We start from the raw sequence: 17,259 nt of genomic DNA on the forward strand, positions 1-17,259 counted from the left end.
AAAAAAAAAAAAAAAGAAGAAAAAAGTAAAGAAAAAAAATGATGCTCCATGTCTCCCCGTCATACTACTACTGTACAGTTTTTGGATTTCACACCTACCTACATATATTTAAACATGGCATTTGATTTCTCAGTGTTCCGATGAATCTGTCTTGCAATCAATACATGAAATGGATTCCTTTTCTATCGTATTATAGTACATGTCATGGTAAGCAAAGTCCCTGCAATGTTCCTCGGTCTCTCTTTCGCATTCCAATATATATATATATATATACAATATATACATATATAATATTCAAGGATGGCTTCAGTAAGTATATAGCACTCACATCTATATCTTACCTAGGTACTAGATAGTTCCAGAGTGATGCCTTTAAATTCCCCAAAAGGCACATCCGAATCGACCCGTGAGCTATTACACGAGGTGCCGATCACCTCTTAACGGTCTATCCTAATGTTGGAGAAGACGGCTGCCAGTTTGGAACCATGTAGCTTCCAACGGATCGTTCCTGGCACCGCCCAGTCCTTCCGGTCTACTAGGCAACTTCGCAACCTCTTCTGGCACCATGGAGCTGCTGATGTTGAGCTTACTACTTCTTGGCAAGCTTTAATGCATGGCACTTTCGATCTTCATCCAAATCCACAGCCTGAAGAGAACAAGAGCTCTGCTCTGGCCGCTTCGACATTTCTTGTCGACTTTCTGTATCCGAGTAGCGCTCTTTCACTTATGCGCCGCCTTACCCCGACCACCACTACTAATGGTTCCTCCTCCTCTTCCTCCAACCGTCCCAACACCTTCCGCTATAATCAGCGATTTGCGAGACCTGTGTCTCGTCTTTTCACCTCATCTCTCAACAAGCAGCGAGCTGATACTTCCGGAAACAAACCTACCAACGGCAAGGAAGCGCATGAAACTAACCCTGACGACCCTGATCCCAACGACCCTGACCATAACGAACCTAGCCCTAACGTATCTAGCGATGAAGGCGGCGAAGTTGGCCCGGAGCTAGTAGACAACTCCAAGCCCCCCAAGGAGAGCGATAAACCCAAGGTCCCTAAAAATGCCTATATTCCGATGGTGTCTGCAGGTGATACATCCCAGCGGCTTAATTCCGAGCTTGATCAGACAACTACAGAATCCCATCCCACCGAAACCAACGGGGAAGATACAACTCCAAGCACCAATCATCGGGAGGAACTGAAGAGTCTGTTAGAGCGCAGCCGTCTTGAAGATGCTGATCGCGTCTGGTACCATTATCAGTCTATGACCAAAAAAACAGAAAATATTATGATTCAAGTTCTACTCTTCCTCTCCAAAACTGGTCGATTATCCGATTCATGGAAAGTATCGGAGCTTTTCCATAAACTCGGTCCGTCACTATGGACCGACCCTGTGTTTCTAGCAGGCGTCGCGGCTGAAGTTAACCTGCAAAATACCGATCGGGCGATAGAAGTCTTTGTTCACGGCCTAGGTGATATTTTTCTTAAAACTACGACTTTGGTCGATGCTCTAGATTTACTACTCGCCACAGCATTGAGCTCTCCTACATATGATTATCTGGAAAAGGTATGGGAGCATTATCCAGAAATGATCAAGAGATGGGACTTCGAAGGCATAACATCAGAGCTGAGGCTTGTTGCCAGGGTTGAGGGCCTGGCTAAGAAAGCTCTCGCTTTTCAAGAATATCTGGCCGCAAAGCCTCAGAAGCTCGATAGTGCAGAACCTACAGAATCTACAGCAGCTATGGCAGCTACAGAAGCTGCAGAAGTTTCAGAATCTACAGAAGCTACAGCAACTACAGAAACTATAGAGCCTACAGAGCCTACAGAGCCTACAGAATCTGACGAAGCTCCCGAAGCTCCCGAATCCCAGCAAGAAGCATTGAATGTGCTACAGAGAATTATTGTTCGCAGAGCTCTTGTATCATCCGATATTGATTATGTTCTTCCTCTTCTCAACTCATTAAAAGATCCGCTTGCTTTCGAGCATTATTTGAGAAACATAACGGAGAGGAATCAAAGAGACGTCGGAATGAGCGCGTATGAAATCTATCGCAAATTGCCGGGGGCCACGCCGAGCCGCCAAGTTCTTTACGAAATGTTCAAATTATACTCTAGCATGAAAGGGTCGCTTGGAATCAAGCTCGCTGGACTGGAAAATATTTGGGAAGACTGGCATAAGTTTCATACCAACCCTTCTCGCCGGGCATATCAAAGGTACCTGGCCTTCTATGCGCGTCAGGGAGATACAAAGAAAGTTTATGAACTCTGGCCCAAATTTATTGAGCTGTATCGCGATGATGTGGATTTCCCTGCTATAATGGGTGACGATACGTTTGCGCATCTTCTCCAGGTGCATGCGGTAAAGGGCGAGGCTGATGAAACGGAACGGATCTTTCACGATATCTCGAAGAAGTTTCGTTTAAAACCCAACAAATACCACTGGAATATCTTGCTCAATGCTCGCGCCAAGGCTGGCGATTATGATGGTGCGATAGCTACTTTCGAAAAGATCTGTGGACAAGTGCTGGCGGACAAGTATACTTTTGGCATCATGATGCAGATGGCTGGTGTCAGGGGTGATTTGGGATTTACCGTTGAACTGTATCGCCGACGAATACGTGCTGGCGTGGATGTCAGTGATGCTATCCTTAGTAGTCTCGTCGATGCGTACAGCCAGAATGGACATTTCCAAGCAGCTCGAGATGTTTGCGTTCGTGCCGCAGAGAAAGGCATCGTATCAACTCAGATGTGGAACAAAGCCATTCATTATCATGCCCTCAACCGAGATCTTGACGCCATGAACAACCTACTCACTCTCATGGCTACTCACAGTGTTCCCTTTGACTCGTACACCTTTCAGCAGTTGCTTCTGGGTTTGGCTTTATGTCGGCAATCGCAGCACGCTTTGAATCTCCTCGGAATATCACTCAAAGACCAGGTTTTCGAGGTCACTCCAGAACACTTCCATATCGTTATGGGTGCCTTGTTAATCACAGGAGAGCCTGGCCCGGTTCTGCGGCTTCACAAAGTGATGCAGGACCGCGGATACCCGACCTCAACAGACAGTCTATTCCGAGTGACGCAGGCGCTTGCGCAATGGAAGAAGATGTCCCCAATGCAACGAAAGCGGCAGACTGCAACAGGATGGCTTGGAAATGCGCTGCGGTCTTTCCACCATATATACGGCTTAAGTAGTCGAGCGAGGAGTAGTAAATTCGCACCCCCAAGGACCGGCACCACTCGACCAGGAGAACTACTGAGGCAGAGTTCCGAGAAAACTCATTTCAGCACCATGGTGTACCTGCTGGCTCAGATGAAGGATTTCGCCCAAGCTCGTGAGCTCGTGGATCTTTACAGTTATATCTTCCAGGGCGAACAAGATCTTGGCGGAATACTACCCATCGCCATGCTCAATTCTGTCATGCGAATGGATCTTTTAGATAAACAGTATGAACGCGTTCAAGCCACATGGGATCAAACTCTTGAAACGGCAAAAGAAGGTGCACGATCAGCGGACTATGTCGTGCACCTAAAGCATACGCCAAAGATCTCAGCGAAATACCGTTATATCCTAGCGGATGGCCTTCAGGTTATGATGCAAATGCACCTCGAAAGGGAAAATGGCGCGGAACTTCAAAGGGTGGTGCAAAAGGTTCGTTCGGAGGGATTCGAGCTGGACAGCAAGAATTGGAACTTTTACGTACAGGCACTGGTTCAAGTAAACGAGCTCAAGTCTGCATTCATCACGTGCGAAGAGATACTGATGCCGAATTGGACGGGATGGCACATTCTCCGTACAAAGGAGAATGTGCGAAACAAGATATCTCTCGACTTACGACGAAAGGGAACATCCCCCCGGTATCTTCGACCGATCGCCACGACGCTGTATCATCTAGCGCGAGCTTATATGGAGTTGGATCAATCCGGGCCGTATTCTATAGAAGCGGCGAGAGCGGCACAAGAGGTAGAAAGAGACTGCCCACAAGCAGTCCGAGCCATCAGATCTATGATTCGGGTACATTCGACGGCTGAATATCAGATTCTCGGTGAGGAGGATTTCGCCCAATTTGATGCCGCCGAAGAAGAAGACGAAGAAGGTGAATTCGGATTTGAAAACGAGGGCGACGACGATGCTCAATCTGGAGCTATAGGTACAGATACAAGCTACAATACGAAGCTTGGAGCTGGAACTGGAGCTGGAACTGGAACTGGAACTGAGACTGGGTCTGAATTTGAGTCTGAGTCTGAGTCTGAGTCTGAGTCTGAGTCTGAGTCTGAGTCTGAGTCTGAGTCCGAATCTGAATCTGAGTCCGAGTCTGAAGTAGAGAAGAAGAAGAAGAAGCCTGTGTGGCGACGTGTATAAAAGACGTTGCTTCCTGTTGTATATATGAAGCACTACATATTTTGTAACCTAGTAGATAAATCTCAGAGTACTTAAATGTATAGCAACCAACAATCGTATTTAAAAGTGACTTTTGAAGCAGAATCAGGAGGATGTATAAGAAACCACCTAGGTATGTATGCATCTAAGTTAGTATGCACATGTAGGCAGTAGCCTAGACTACCTACTGCATGTGTACATTAGTAGTATACTGCCGGTGCTAACCCGATCAGTAGCTGTTTATGTATCTCTTGACATTACGAAGGGCGCATTAGCCATTGACTTTCATTGAGTCTCATAGAGTTAACTTCAGAGTTCCTTTTTTCTTTTCTTGACTGATCATCTTGCCAAACATCAACACTGAAACTACTAGGCATCTACCTTCTAATAACACCGTAAACCGACAGCCTCCTGAGAATCGTCTTGAAAACGGTAGCAGTACTGGCTAGGAAGTTAGATATACATAAGATAGGCAGCTCTCAAGATGTCACTCCCGTTCCTGCACCCGTCCGAGCTTCTGCCGTCCGGCTTCACGCTGTCCCGGTGCACGCCGGCTGATACGCCGGGGATGACTTCGGTTTGGTAAGTCATCCACATGTATCTCTACATGTCGACCCAACTATTCATATAGTTGATATGAATGGATTTCGCTAATCAATGTGGTTATAGTAAGTACCTATATATATTGTTTACTTGTGTACCTACCTAGGTACTTATCTGCCTCCTGTGAATATGGATATTCCATGTATCTATATTTTGCTCTGGCTACAAGACCTACTGTTCAGGTAGGTACCTAAGAAGCTAGTATACCTACATCCACTGCCCAGCCAACCAACCCCCCCCCCCTCCCTCCCTTTCCCTCTAATACCTGTATAGTCATGAAAGCCTTCCCCCAAAACTCCGCCTTCACCTACTGGTGGGCGCCCTCGCTGCCCGTCATGCACGCGTGGCAAAGCTCGCGGATCGCCGGCCGCTTCCAGGACCGGAGCACCCAGCAGTTCAAAGTCGTGGACGAGAATGTTAACCCGCCTGCTGTCGTCGCGTTCGCGAAGTGGGATCCCCCGACAGCGGGTATGAAGGGGTTGAGGGAGGGGTTTGTGGTTTATGATGGGAGGGAAGAGGGAAGGGGGGGGAAGAAGCAAACGACGCAGTTGTTGGCTCCGCCGGAGGGCGCTGATGAAGAACTGTACACGGAGTTCTTCACGGGTCTGAAGAGGATGGGGGAGAAGTGGCGGGCGCATGAGAAGTTGGGTATGGATGAGTTTCTTCGCACACACTTACCCTGCCTACCCCTATCTATCTACCCACCCAGAAGGTTACCTACCTACCTACTCACCTCTATACCTACTAATTCACTCATTCACTCACTCATCGCAGCCCTCTCCATCATCTGCACAGATCCCGCATACCACGGTCGCGGCATCGGCGCGGCCCTCATCAGTTCCGTCCTCGCCCTCGCCGACGCAGAGGGCCTGACGACGTACCTCGAGGCCTTGCCCTTGGCTGTGCCGCTGTACCGCCGCCTAGGCTTCGTCCAGGTCGACACGCTCGAGTACGATCTGGCGCGTGCGGGCATGGAGGGGACTTCTGTGTTGACGATTATGCTGAGGGAGCCGAAGGGGGAAAAGGAGGAGAAGGAGGCGGCTACTGTGGTGTAGGGGGGAGTTTCTGGCCCGAACCTGGGATATTATCTACATACCTAACCTAGTAGGTAGAGCGGAGCGTATACACAGAAGGAAAAGGAAAATAAGGACGGGGAGGACTATGATGAGGATGGCGTAGGCCTGTAGGCAGAGGATGCCAAGCGTACCTACCTAGCGAAGGAGGCTCCATAAGGGCGGCATAGGTTTGTCTGTCGGCGCAGATATTTATATCAGACTCACTGGGTGTTCCATACCTCAAAAAGCATGAGGCTATTTATATCAAAACAGCGCCTCACATATCAACCTATAGACAAGCATGCATATGTACATCTCATCTACCTATACTAAGCTCACCCCCCTCACCACAACTTTTATATTGGTATATCCCCACCTCCCCACCTCCTTCACTCTCCCAAACCCCAACTCTCCGGCTCGATCTATCTGAGGCGGAGTTTTACTAACGGCACGATGATGTTTCGAAGTTTGCCTACCTTCCTAGCACCCAGCCTTCTTGCCTTACGTGAAGCAGTGTAACCATAACGAGGGCGCCACCGCGCAGCCGTTGATGGCATTGATGATGCCCACCGCCCCCTTTCCCCCTCTCCTTGTGTACATGTATGTACGTTGCGGGCACGTGGGTATGTAGGCAAGTTCGTGCGAGAACGTTGTTGTACAATACACTATCTGCGTAGGTACATATGTAGGTACCTACCGAGGCGGATTATGTACATATGTAGGTAGGCAAGCATGCGTGCTACCTAAAAGGGGGGAGGGGGGAGAGAAAAAGGCGCTCATCTATACAAAGACTGTACTTGTCTGTATGCTTCATGGCGATGGTGTGTAGCACCAACGGACGACCGTAGGCACCTATCTACCTACCCAGGTTACCTACCTAGTATTAGGTTAGGTAGTTACATAAGTATGCTAAAACGCAGGAGCCGAGACTCACGTATAACAAAACCGAGCCAGTCAGCCCAGCCCAGCCCAGCCAACCGTTTCATCGGAAAATTTATCTATCGTCAGCCCAACCACGTGAAAAGGTGCGTGTGTGTGTATGTGTGTGTGTGCGGGTTAGGTGCGGCATCTACATGTATGTATCTCCTCATCACGAAAGGCTTCCACATACATACATACATACATATTTCCCCGGCCCTGGGCGTGCTGGCAAATCTTGGTAATCAGTATTCGTCCTCCCCCCTCCCCCCTCACTCCCCGGCTTTTCAACACGGAAGGCTGCATTTTTTGTATATGTGTGTGTGTGTGTGTGTGTGTGTGCGGCCATGCCGATAGACGTAATTGTCTAGGTCCCATGCCCATGGTTATGTAACAGGGGGGGGGGGAGAAGAAAAAAGAAACAAAATCGTTGCAAACATGTATGCAAGGTGCGCTTGGCGATAAACCATCTAGGTTAGGTTAGTTAGTTATGTATATTATGTATAGATACCTACCTGCCTACATACTGCCAAGTTCAGATTTCGAGACACATGCAATGTATTGTAAAATACGCAACACCTACATGTGCTTTCTTGCTTGTCAATTCATAGGTACCTAGGTATTGTAAGAGAAATCTCTTGGAATACATATAACTAATTGTGGTGGTTACCTTCAATGTATGTGAATAATCCGCCCCCTCGGCTCATAGAAATTACTAAGAAAAGGGATAGAATCACGATAACTGACGGTTAATATCGGGAAGGGCAACATGCCCTTTTCGTTTCCTTTTCTTTTTCTTTTCTTCCCTTTCATTTCTTTCATTTTCTTTTTCCCGCAGTTAGTTATAATGAATATTATTCATACTATTGTAGCCCGGCTTGTTTGATCGACGAATGTGACAAGTGGATCGTGGGGGGGAGGGTTTAGCCCAGGGGTTTGATGGAGCCATGGGGGGGTTAGGGTTAGGTAGGCAGGTACACTAGATAGTCAGGAGATGTGTAGTGATAATAGAATGCACTTTATAATACTACGCGTGTGCCTGATACTATTGTTTACGTGGGCTTTAAGAAAGGCTATATAAGTAGGTAGGTATGGACAGTATGTTGGCTACAATATCGGCCACGTAGTATTCGCGATCTGGTTATTTGACCAGAGTACGACGTTGAAAGATACTGTCTGCATATCATGGAACGATGGCAAGATTGGCTTCTGATGTCTTGGCATTACCGATCAGTGATCAATAGGATAAGCCCCGGGTTCCAAGATCCCTATGGGGCAATAGTATTCACCGACAGCACATCCTCAGATCCTGTTTAAAATAGTTGACTCGGTCCTTTCTTGCTATACTTGGTAGTCCCGGGCCGCGTTCACATTGACGACAGACCCGAAAGCTACTTTGATTAGTACCTGTGCCGACTAACTTGATTATATCGTGATGATATTTCATATGTATATACTCCATTCAACATTCACCTACTCCATACTAAATACTTAAGAAGGCTACTGTAAGTAAGGGGTGAGGTGTCGAGGACCTGAGCATAAGAATTCAGCATAAAGCATGCCTTTCCCGCTGCCAGCGCATACATATGTACCTAACCTACACTAGATGTGTACCTGCTACTTGTTAGTGTTAGTGGACTTTTCAGCGATAATGACCCATGGGGACGCAATGACGCGCGGAAGTATTCGCACGCATCTGCCTATCAGAATATTTGAGGTTATGTACTGGTGCCCACTGTACACACAGATGACCTGGGGTAGTAACTTGCCCTGATCTCTGGGATCGGGGATTTTCATACTAGTCTAAACATGTCGATAATCGGGGGTAAATTAGCATGAGATGAAAGGACTCTGAGGTTTTTGTATGTGGTAGCCTGTGTACCTGGCTTGAGTAGAAACTTCAATGCCCAAGAAAGAGATGGATAACATGCGGCTATAACTAAATCTCCTACATTTGTAGGTAAATTGGTAATTCCAAATTCCAGCCATTGGGAGTCGGTGCACCGCTGCACTGGAATCAGCTAGTATAAAGTAATAAGTAATGTAATAATAATCCCGGAAGGAATATGTATCGAACAACATTGAAGCTGACAAGCTCGAAGTTGAAGGGTGACTACGACTCTCATCCATGTTGATGAGCCGGACCCGAGATGATACCGGTAGCATTGCACACGCTACAGGGCAGATCGTTGATACAAACTTGAAGTGCGACGACGTTCGTCAAGGGTTGTGGACTTGTGGTTCCAAGTCTCAAGTGGTCCGTGGATCGTTGTACGAAAAGGTGCATCTGAAACGACGCGATGTGTTGTAGACGATCCGCCGCTAATCTCATCGGTTTGGGTTTCCCGTCCGGCATGGCATCCTCAGGATTATCAGGTACTAGGTAGAATACCGAGTCGCCGCGCTTAGATTGACCGAAACCATCAATGTTAGGATGTAATTCTTTTTAGGATAACTTTTTTTTCTTTCGTCGTTTGAGAGGAAAGAATATCAGGTGAGATGATGAGATGATAAGTGAACTTAATCATGTCCTCTGGAAGCAAAGGGTTCTAGTTTTCTGCTCGGCCGTAGATAGACAGGAAAACACCTGCACATACAACCTTCTACCCCTGGCAGCAGGACTTAACTACTGGGTCCTTACTGATGGGATAAGATCAGCTCAGGGGTCTTATTTCAGCTCTTTGGAGACTTGACAGCATGGACTCAACTGCCGCAATAGGAGCAACATGACATGGATGGTTGATAATGAAATGCGATTGGAGTTGACTCCATGATCAATCCGAGAAACCCAAGGAACTCTGCCCTGAGGCATCCCATCGACTCGGACCAATCATTCATATGCTTATATGCTTACGTTGGCCTTTCCATATAGCAACTATCGGGATGTTGTGAGGTCAGCATGGGCACATTCCTTGGAACCTCTGAAAAGGTCAAGTATGTATGAAAGGCGGCGTCGAACTAGTCTTGTCTGAACTGTTTCGTGGCTAAATGGGAGTGGACCATGTTCAACATGAAACACGTCTGAGAGAGCGACTTGGACTTGGTGTGGTGTTTGAATGGACCTGACTCGCTTCTTCCCCTGTCCACTAATTAGATCAACCCCAGGATTATCAATGAGTTGTGTGGTGGCCGCGTGGGCACGGACAAAGTGCTGGAATGACAAAAATATCCGAACCCATGGACTGACAAGCATATAGAGAATATTCTAGCACCACTCCAATGTTCTCTGCAGGTGCTCGATGACGAACGATGGCAGAAAATCCGGCTAGAGAAATAGATGGGTTGACGATCATAAACTAATAAGGTGGCCCTTCGAACAGACTTGGGACTTGGGCCGGCGGGCGGCTCGGCCTGAAAGCAAAGTATAGTAGAAGTTGCAGAGCTGCGGGATGAACCTTCAATGTTTTAGCCCATCAATACATGTATGTACAACTTACTTACCTACATAGTAGATACCTCAATGTTGGCTGCATGTAGGCATTGGATGTATGTATACGTACAGATATACCTACATATGTATATGTAGATTAGTAGGCATGTATTGTACATACATACATGTCAGAAAGCAGAAAATTGGTATGAGGGTACACAAGCTGCTTCTTTTCGGGCTCGTGCAGCAGGAAGGTTAATGCGTTCAGGAACCCCAAACGAAGCCACCGAACGCCATTTGAGGAGAATGACATTATGGGGTCTCCTTGTTATACATCAATGATATGTGCCGATCTTCTGGTGGTTGGGCTAGACCGCCTCCGAAGCAGGTACCAAGACTCTGTACGTAGCACGAGTCCGCCACGTTCTCCAACACTGAAGGTGTACGACCTAGTACGGGAGGCGTGTAGATCGTTTAATTATCGGAACTCTCGCGTACCTAGAGGTTATGTAGGCTGGCAGGCTGGCAGGCTGGGAGGTTGAGAGACAATGCATTGTGTGTGTTTGTGTAATTGCATATGTAGAAGCTTTAAACGTTGGCAAAGGAGGCAAAGCACATGATTATCATCGGAAGCCGACGCATGAGTCGTGCTTCGAAGAACAATCCTATTTTTCTCATCTCATCGTGACGCCGACACATAGCCTATCCACCTACAGCCGCCGAACTAATCACACTCCTTTCATACCAGACATAGCCCGCTGGAAGTTAGAATTGAACTTCAAGGGAGGATTGGGATGGATTGGGATGGATTGGATTGGATTGGATCACTGCAGCCTCAAGGGATGATTATGTTAAAAATAACTATTAAATCTTGGGGGGGCAAGCTTGTTCATGAAACTGGTGGGTTGGTAGAACTGAATTGACACGATCTGGTATCAAACAACTAGAAGTTGAAACAATGAACTCTGAAGACATCAATTGATCTTCAATGTTGAACATTGAACTCTTTTAGCCATGCACGTACCTACATCAATGTAGTTATGTGCAAGATCGCGCTTCCCCTACCAAGTACATAAGTATTAGTGAATATCTAAAACAACGGCAACTTCAAACCCAAAATTTAATTAACACACAGTCATCTAATTAAGCCATCTTAACTTTTAAGGTTCTAAAATCATCTCGCCGTTTCAACCTTTGGACAATTGACCATGCTGCCTAGGCCCTAGGGTAGGGGATGCACTACCTAACATAGTATAATGAATTAATTATTATTAATAGAGAATTGCTTGCCGGGGATGCTCCTGAGTCCTGAGTCCTGACATAAAGCTTCATACTAGTAGTACTAGCTTAATAAGGCAACACATGAAACTCGTACTGCATTTTTGGGATTAGCTCAACTCAGTAACTAGGTAGTTATGTACATGTATTGTGCAATTCCAATCACAGTGCTTCATCTCATACCTAGTACTAGATGACCCATTAATAACGTTAGCACACATACAATGCTCACATACATGCTTCATCGCAAATTTTTGGGATAAACCTAATCTGCGTACCGCTTAGATTCATACTATGTCAGTACCTGGGCTTGATGTTTGAAAGGAATTGCATACTACCATAGCACATGTATGAACAGTATGTTGCAAGTAGGTACTACATATATGTAGGTACTAAGAAATCACTTATGTTAGTGATGGTTGATCGAATTATAAAGTACCGTAGGTACCTGGTAGGTAATTTCAGACATAGTAGCTCTTTTGATACATACCCGCGTAGTCGGGTAAGCATGAATAGTTACATGCAAAAGATTACCAAAGATACGGGTACTTGCATACATATGCACATTTCGGGCTGACACTTGCTGGCACTGGAATACATACTGCCTAGTTTGTACTACATAGGATGAAATAAGTCAAGTATTAACTATACTAAATCGTCCCACTAGAGGAATAAGGGTCCATTGATGGATATTTGAGGGCGCTTGGTAGGTACATATTCGTAGTAGGTACTGGAATACCTTAGGTTAGGTCCTTAGCAGCTTAGCACTAACACTGTTGTAACCTAGTACCTAGTAGTACAATACATTTACAGTTTCCCCTCCAAATTCGTGGTTCCCCCCTTTCCTACGCTCCGAACTCTAAAAAACCCATACAACGTTGTCAATTTGTTACTTCGTTTTTGACTTTAATTTTTTATCCATCCAAACTTGTCGCCGTTACAATTCCCAAACTATTTCCAGCTGAATCCAATATCAAATTGCTGAGTCGCTATTTCAAATTCTTCATGCGCTGAAACAAATAGGCTGGATTGTTCTCCCCTGTTCTCCCTACTCCTGTCTGCTATACCACCATACGGCCCGTGAGCAAGCCATCTGGAGGTGCCCAGTGGGATTAGTTTCACAATATTCGCATTATTCTTCATATTATCCAACATCTAGAATAATATCCTGCCGCTTATCCCTTAATCTTCCCTTTGCGTTACCTCTCGCAAACCGCATAACCCAAATTCCATTATTCGCAATATCGCAATACCGCAATACCAAGTAGCGCCCTACAAGGCTTCGTTACCTAGTACCTGTCACTTGGGTCCGCTTCTTTTCCCATCTCTTCCTCCTTCTTCCTTTTCATTCAATTCTGCAATTCCTCCTATCTACTCTTCCCATCGCCGTTTGGCCGAATTTCGTCGTGACCGCTTCGACCGCCGATTCTGCCCCGAAATCCATGAGAAGCCATCTACCCCGTTATCTACCCCGTTATCTAACTCTTGGTCGGCGTCGACAACAACCATTCTCCGCTTCACCGACTTAACCGAGTCCCTACTTATTCTAGGTACTTCTCACGTCCGCCATATCCAAGCATCTTCTATTCGAATATATCACCCTCAAGATTGTTACTCTGCGAGTTTGACTGGGTGATAGCTTCGATGTTGCGATAGTCTTATCTTCATCGCCTTTCATGACGTACCGAGCAAATCGAGCTTCTACTCACCTACCCTTTCATCAACAATCAAAACAAGCCCCTCGGGTTACATACTGGGTTGGTCTACTAGCTGTGCCTGGAACAAAATCCAAGTTGGTTACCTAGGTACCTAATTACAATGTCGGCAGGAATCATGGAGGAGTATCAAGAAGGTCAACTAGACAGCGACGATGTCTTTCCCTGCAAAGGGTGTGGAGAGGTAAGTGGAGGATACACCCATAGAAAAGGGGGAGGTCAATGCTAAATGTGTGTGTCCAATGCAGATCCTCGAGGAGGGAAAAGCATTTGAGTTGGGTAAGTTCAGATTAGCGTATCGATGTGCTCTTGCATAACGGGCCATTAAGTTGCGATGTACAAGTTATCTGACCCGCTTGCAGCTGGAAATCGATGGCATCTCAACTGCTTTCGATGCAATACCTGTGGTACCTTACTCGACTCCGATGCGAACCTATTATTACTTGGCGATGGCTCGCTTATATGCAATAACTGCACCTACAGCTGCAGCGCTTGCGGCGACAAGATCGAAGACCTCGCTATTTTAACCGGCGATCAGGCTTTTTGCGCCGCCTGTTTCCGATGCAGGAACTGCAAAAGAAAAATTGAGAACTTGCGATATGCTAGGACCTCGCAAGGAATATTTTGTATGAATTGTCACGAATCTCTCATGGCAAGGCGTAGAAAAAAATCCAAGGCTGCCGCGCAGGCCAAGGCACGTGAAAAAGATGCGTCGCCCATGATAGTGGACAAGTCACTTCCAGCATTACCTCCTAATGCCATACCCCCCAATGCCTTCTCAGATGACAGAGTCGATCCCGAGTCCGACACTCCGACAGAGCTTTCTCCACGACCACGACCCAACTACACTCGAAACGACTCCTCACAAAGCAGCTCGAGGCCAGCTAGGTCTCCGGAGAGATCGACTGATCATGCTGGAAGGGATCCCGGCCTTCTACCATCGCAGAGTTATCGCAATAACCGCAACTCGTCGATTTTCTCAGGTAGCGATATCACTGGTAGTAACGCTGACGACCAGAGCTTTTTTATCCCGGTTGCTTTGGATCCGAGTCCAGTGCCATCCTCAGCACCTAGATCAGCAACTGAAGCACTTGTCGAGGCCAATAAAAGGGCCAAAGACAAAGACTACTTCAGTCTTCCGAAGCCAGCTGCGTCCGAGCGAAGAGATACTTTACCGTCATCTACACCACATATTGCGTTTCAAGAGAGGGGAAGGCAATCCTCGTTCGATCACGAGAGCCCGCCCCCCAAATCACTGAGTAGAAAACTTTCCAAGTCTTCTAGGAATGATAAAAATGTTCCTACAAAGCCAGCCCCTGCTCCAGAAGATAGATCTCAAAAGCCGGCGAATGGTAAAGCGCACGCGGCCGAAGACTTTAAGTTGCAAGAAGCCCCCAAAAGTAAGAAGGTGAATTCTCAGACGGGTTCTCAATCCAATTCAGTGCAAGATTCCGGTTCTAGGGGTAGTGTCAGTTCTGGTCGAAAGGACAAAGATGGGATTTCTGATTCACCCCAACACCTACACGGCGACGATAAGACAAGCACCCCACGTAGTTCGCAGGACTCGCGTGTCAAAGAAGATGATGAAGTACGGTCGAATGATTCTTTGGCAACATCAATTAGCAACAATGTGAAGCCAATTACTAGAAAAGAGCTTCCGGCCACGGCATCTAAGAATAGTAAGTCTACGCAAGGATTCCTTCATTGATTTGCTGTTGGACTGACATTTATATTTTAGTAAATGGTGCAGCATCTCGCACTCCTGCCTCCGAGCAGAAGCCTGCGGACCCGTATATGACACCAAGGGCGCCTCCTGCTCCGCCGGGACACGCTGCACAGGCTGCACAGGCTGCGGCACAAGAATCAGCTGGCTCAGCAACCGAACCCAAAACATCACCCAAACTACCTAGGTGGAGTTCAGGTGGTGATTTCAGCATGGATGAGGATATGGCCCGTATCTTGGGCACAGATGAGGGCTCTTCTTCCATACTCCGTCGGGTCTCGAACGCAGTACGCCACGGGCGAACGAATAGTACAGAATCAAGCAGCAACGTCCCTAGGACGGGTCATACGCGAAGTGCCAGCGAAACGACTCGTACCACTACATCGCCTCGCTGGCCAAAGACTCCAATCGCCGAGGATGCGGTCAATGGGGCTGCTCATGATATCGCTAGCCCCCTATCGATCAACCCGAACGATGATCCAGTTTTATTGAAACGACGTCTCCGGAACTCTGAGCAAAGGGTTGCAGAGCTGGAACGCCAGTTCAACAACGAGAAAGATCTCAAGAATCTCAATCAAAAGCTCGAGGAAAAGCGCAAAACGGTTTCCGTGCTTGATACCCAGACTGAAATTATGATCCGTCAGTTGGAGGCATTAGCTGGATACGTGGAAAGGGCCAAGGAAGCGAAGCGACCTATCGACCCTCGTGAGCTAGAAGAGTCTGCTCTAAAGGATTTCGTTCAGAGACTTGAAAAACTCAAGCAGTCTATGTCAGCTAGTCTTGAGCAGCTTCATACCGAACGGGACGAGCTCGTCGAAGAGAAAAATAGAGCTATTGCTGAAAGGGATCGTGCTCGAGTGGAATTTGAACAACTGGTTTCTAAGAACGCACAGTTGGCCGACTTGAACAATGATCTCACAAATCAAATTCAAGAAAGATTCAAGAATCATTCTGATCCTAGGTCTCCTCCAAATGGTCTCGGAATATACAGTCAGCACAAGGGTACATCGAATCATTCGATAAGCTTGGATACCTCCAGCATCCAAACCGGTACTACAATGATGGGCGGCGACCATGAGGAGACAATTCTCGAAACTGGACCGACTGTGGTCAAGATAGGGAAGGGCCAGGTCAAGAAGTTCAACTGGAAGAAGGGATCAAAAGCCATGGCCCAGAATATTGCCAAGGGCGTAAACCGCACAGTCGTCGCCTTCCAACAACCAGACCGCGAGCGGCATGGGCCAGGGATGGGGAATGAAAACATTGGTCTTCCTTACAATATGACCGTTGTGCCGATCGAGTCGCCGGTTGCAGTCACATACGGACAACCCAATGGTCTAAACCGCCAAGCCCAACACGTAGACAATAGTCGACAGGGCTTCTTTGGGTTTAAGAAAGCAACAGCAACAAACGTGACTAAGGCCGGACCGAACATGTCGTCCATGCCAGCCGCTGCAGAAGCACCCTCAATCCTTTTTGGATCCGAGTTAACCGAGAGAGCTGACTTTGAACATCGGCAAATCCCCTGTGTTGTCACCCGTTGCATCGAAGAGGTTGAGCTGAGGGGTATGGATATGGAAGGTATTTATCGTAAGACTGGTGGAAATTCTCAAACCAAGACCATCCAAGAAGGGTTTGACAAGAATGGGGACTACGATATTTCGGACCCGGATATCGATATTACTTCCGTCACGAGCGTACTGAAGCAGTACTTTAGAAAGCTACCAACACCGCTGCTGACGTTTGACATCTATGATCAAATCCTCGAGACGAGTTGTAAGTCTAGATTGAAGAAAAATTATAAAGAGACTCTCAATATTCAGTACCAAGCTAACTTTTAACTAGCAATCCAAGGCGACACAGAAAAGTGCGAGCATTTGCAAAATACGATCAAGCAGCTTCCGCAACAGCACAGGGACTGTCTCGAGTTCTTGATGTTTCATCTTCATCGTGTCGCCTCCCGAGAGCGCGAGAACCTTGTGAGTAAACTTGACATGTTATGTTGAGCCCGATTAGTTAACAATAAGATAGATGACTCCGAAGAACCTTGCGGTGGTGTTTGCACCGACCATTATGAGAGATCATAACATCGAGCGCGAAATGACGGATATGCACGCCAAGAATAATGCTGTGCAGTTCATCATTGAGAATACTCATAACATTTTCATTTAGTATCAGCTGGATATTCAGCTGTTGACCCCACCAACGATCCTT

At 46.9% G+C, this 17,259-nt stretch overlaps 3 protein-coding genes across 3 annotated transcripts; all 3 read left to right on the top strand.

Moving 5' to 3' along the window:
• The first annotated feature begins 20 nt into the window (after positions 1-20).
• On the top strand, positions 21-4,468 carry GGS25DRAFT_484794 (uncharacterized protein). The gene is made up of 2 exons (XM_049260485.1): positions 21-207; positions 346-4,468. The coding sequence occupies exon 2, from the start codon at positions 454-456 to the stop codon at positions 4,363-4,365; it is 3,912 nt and encodes a 1,303-aa protein (XP_049117412.1). The 5' UTR covers positions 21-207; positions 346-453; the 3' UTR covers positions 4,366-4,468.
• A 399-nt stretch (positions 4,469-4,867) lies between these two features.
• Positions 4,868-6,041, top strand: GGS25DRAFT_520232 (uncharacterized protein; the record flags this gene model as incomplete). Its single annotated transcript, XM_049263857.1, has 4 exons — positions 4,868-4,965; positions 5,053-5,078; positions 5,260-5,634; positions 5,761-6,041. 4 exons carry the CDS (start codon positions 4,868-4,870, stop codon positions 6,039-6,041), a joined length of 780 nt encoding a protein of 259 aa, XP_049117413.1.
• Positions 6,042-13,425: 7,384 nt separating this feature from the next.
• Positions 13,426-17,217, top strand: GGS25DRAFT_520233 (RhoGAP-domain-containing protein; the record flags this gene model as incomplete). Its single annotated transcript, XM_049263858.1, has 6 exons — positions 13,426-13,506; positions 13,571-13,601; positions 13,685-15,001; positions 15,061-16,821; positions 16,891-17,024; positions 17,077-17,217. 6 exons carry the CDS (start codon positions 13,426-13,428, stop codon positions 17,215-17,217), a joined length of 3,465 nt encoding a protein of 1,154 aa, XP_049117414.1.
• Between the last annotated feature and the right edge of the window lie 42 nt (positions 17,218-17,259).

Source organism: Hypoxylon fragiforme, assembly GCF_022984875.1.
Source record: "Hypoxylon fragiforme strain CBS 206.31 chromosome Unknown GGS25scaffold_4, whole genome shotgun sequence".
NCBI lineage: Eukaryota > Fungi > Ascomycota > Sordariomycetes > Xylariales > Hypoxylaceae > Hypoxylon > Hypoxylon fragiforme.

Excerpts from the sequence above, each read along its gene's own strand:
- GGS25DRAFT_484794 (XM_049260485.1), top strand. The coding sequence starts at position 454 with ATGTTGGAGAAGACGGCTGCCAGTTTGGAACCATGTAGCTTCCAACGG.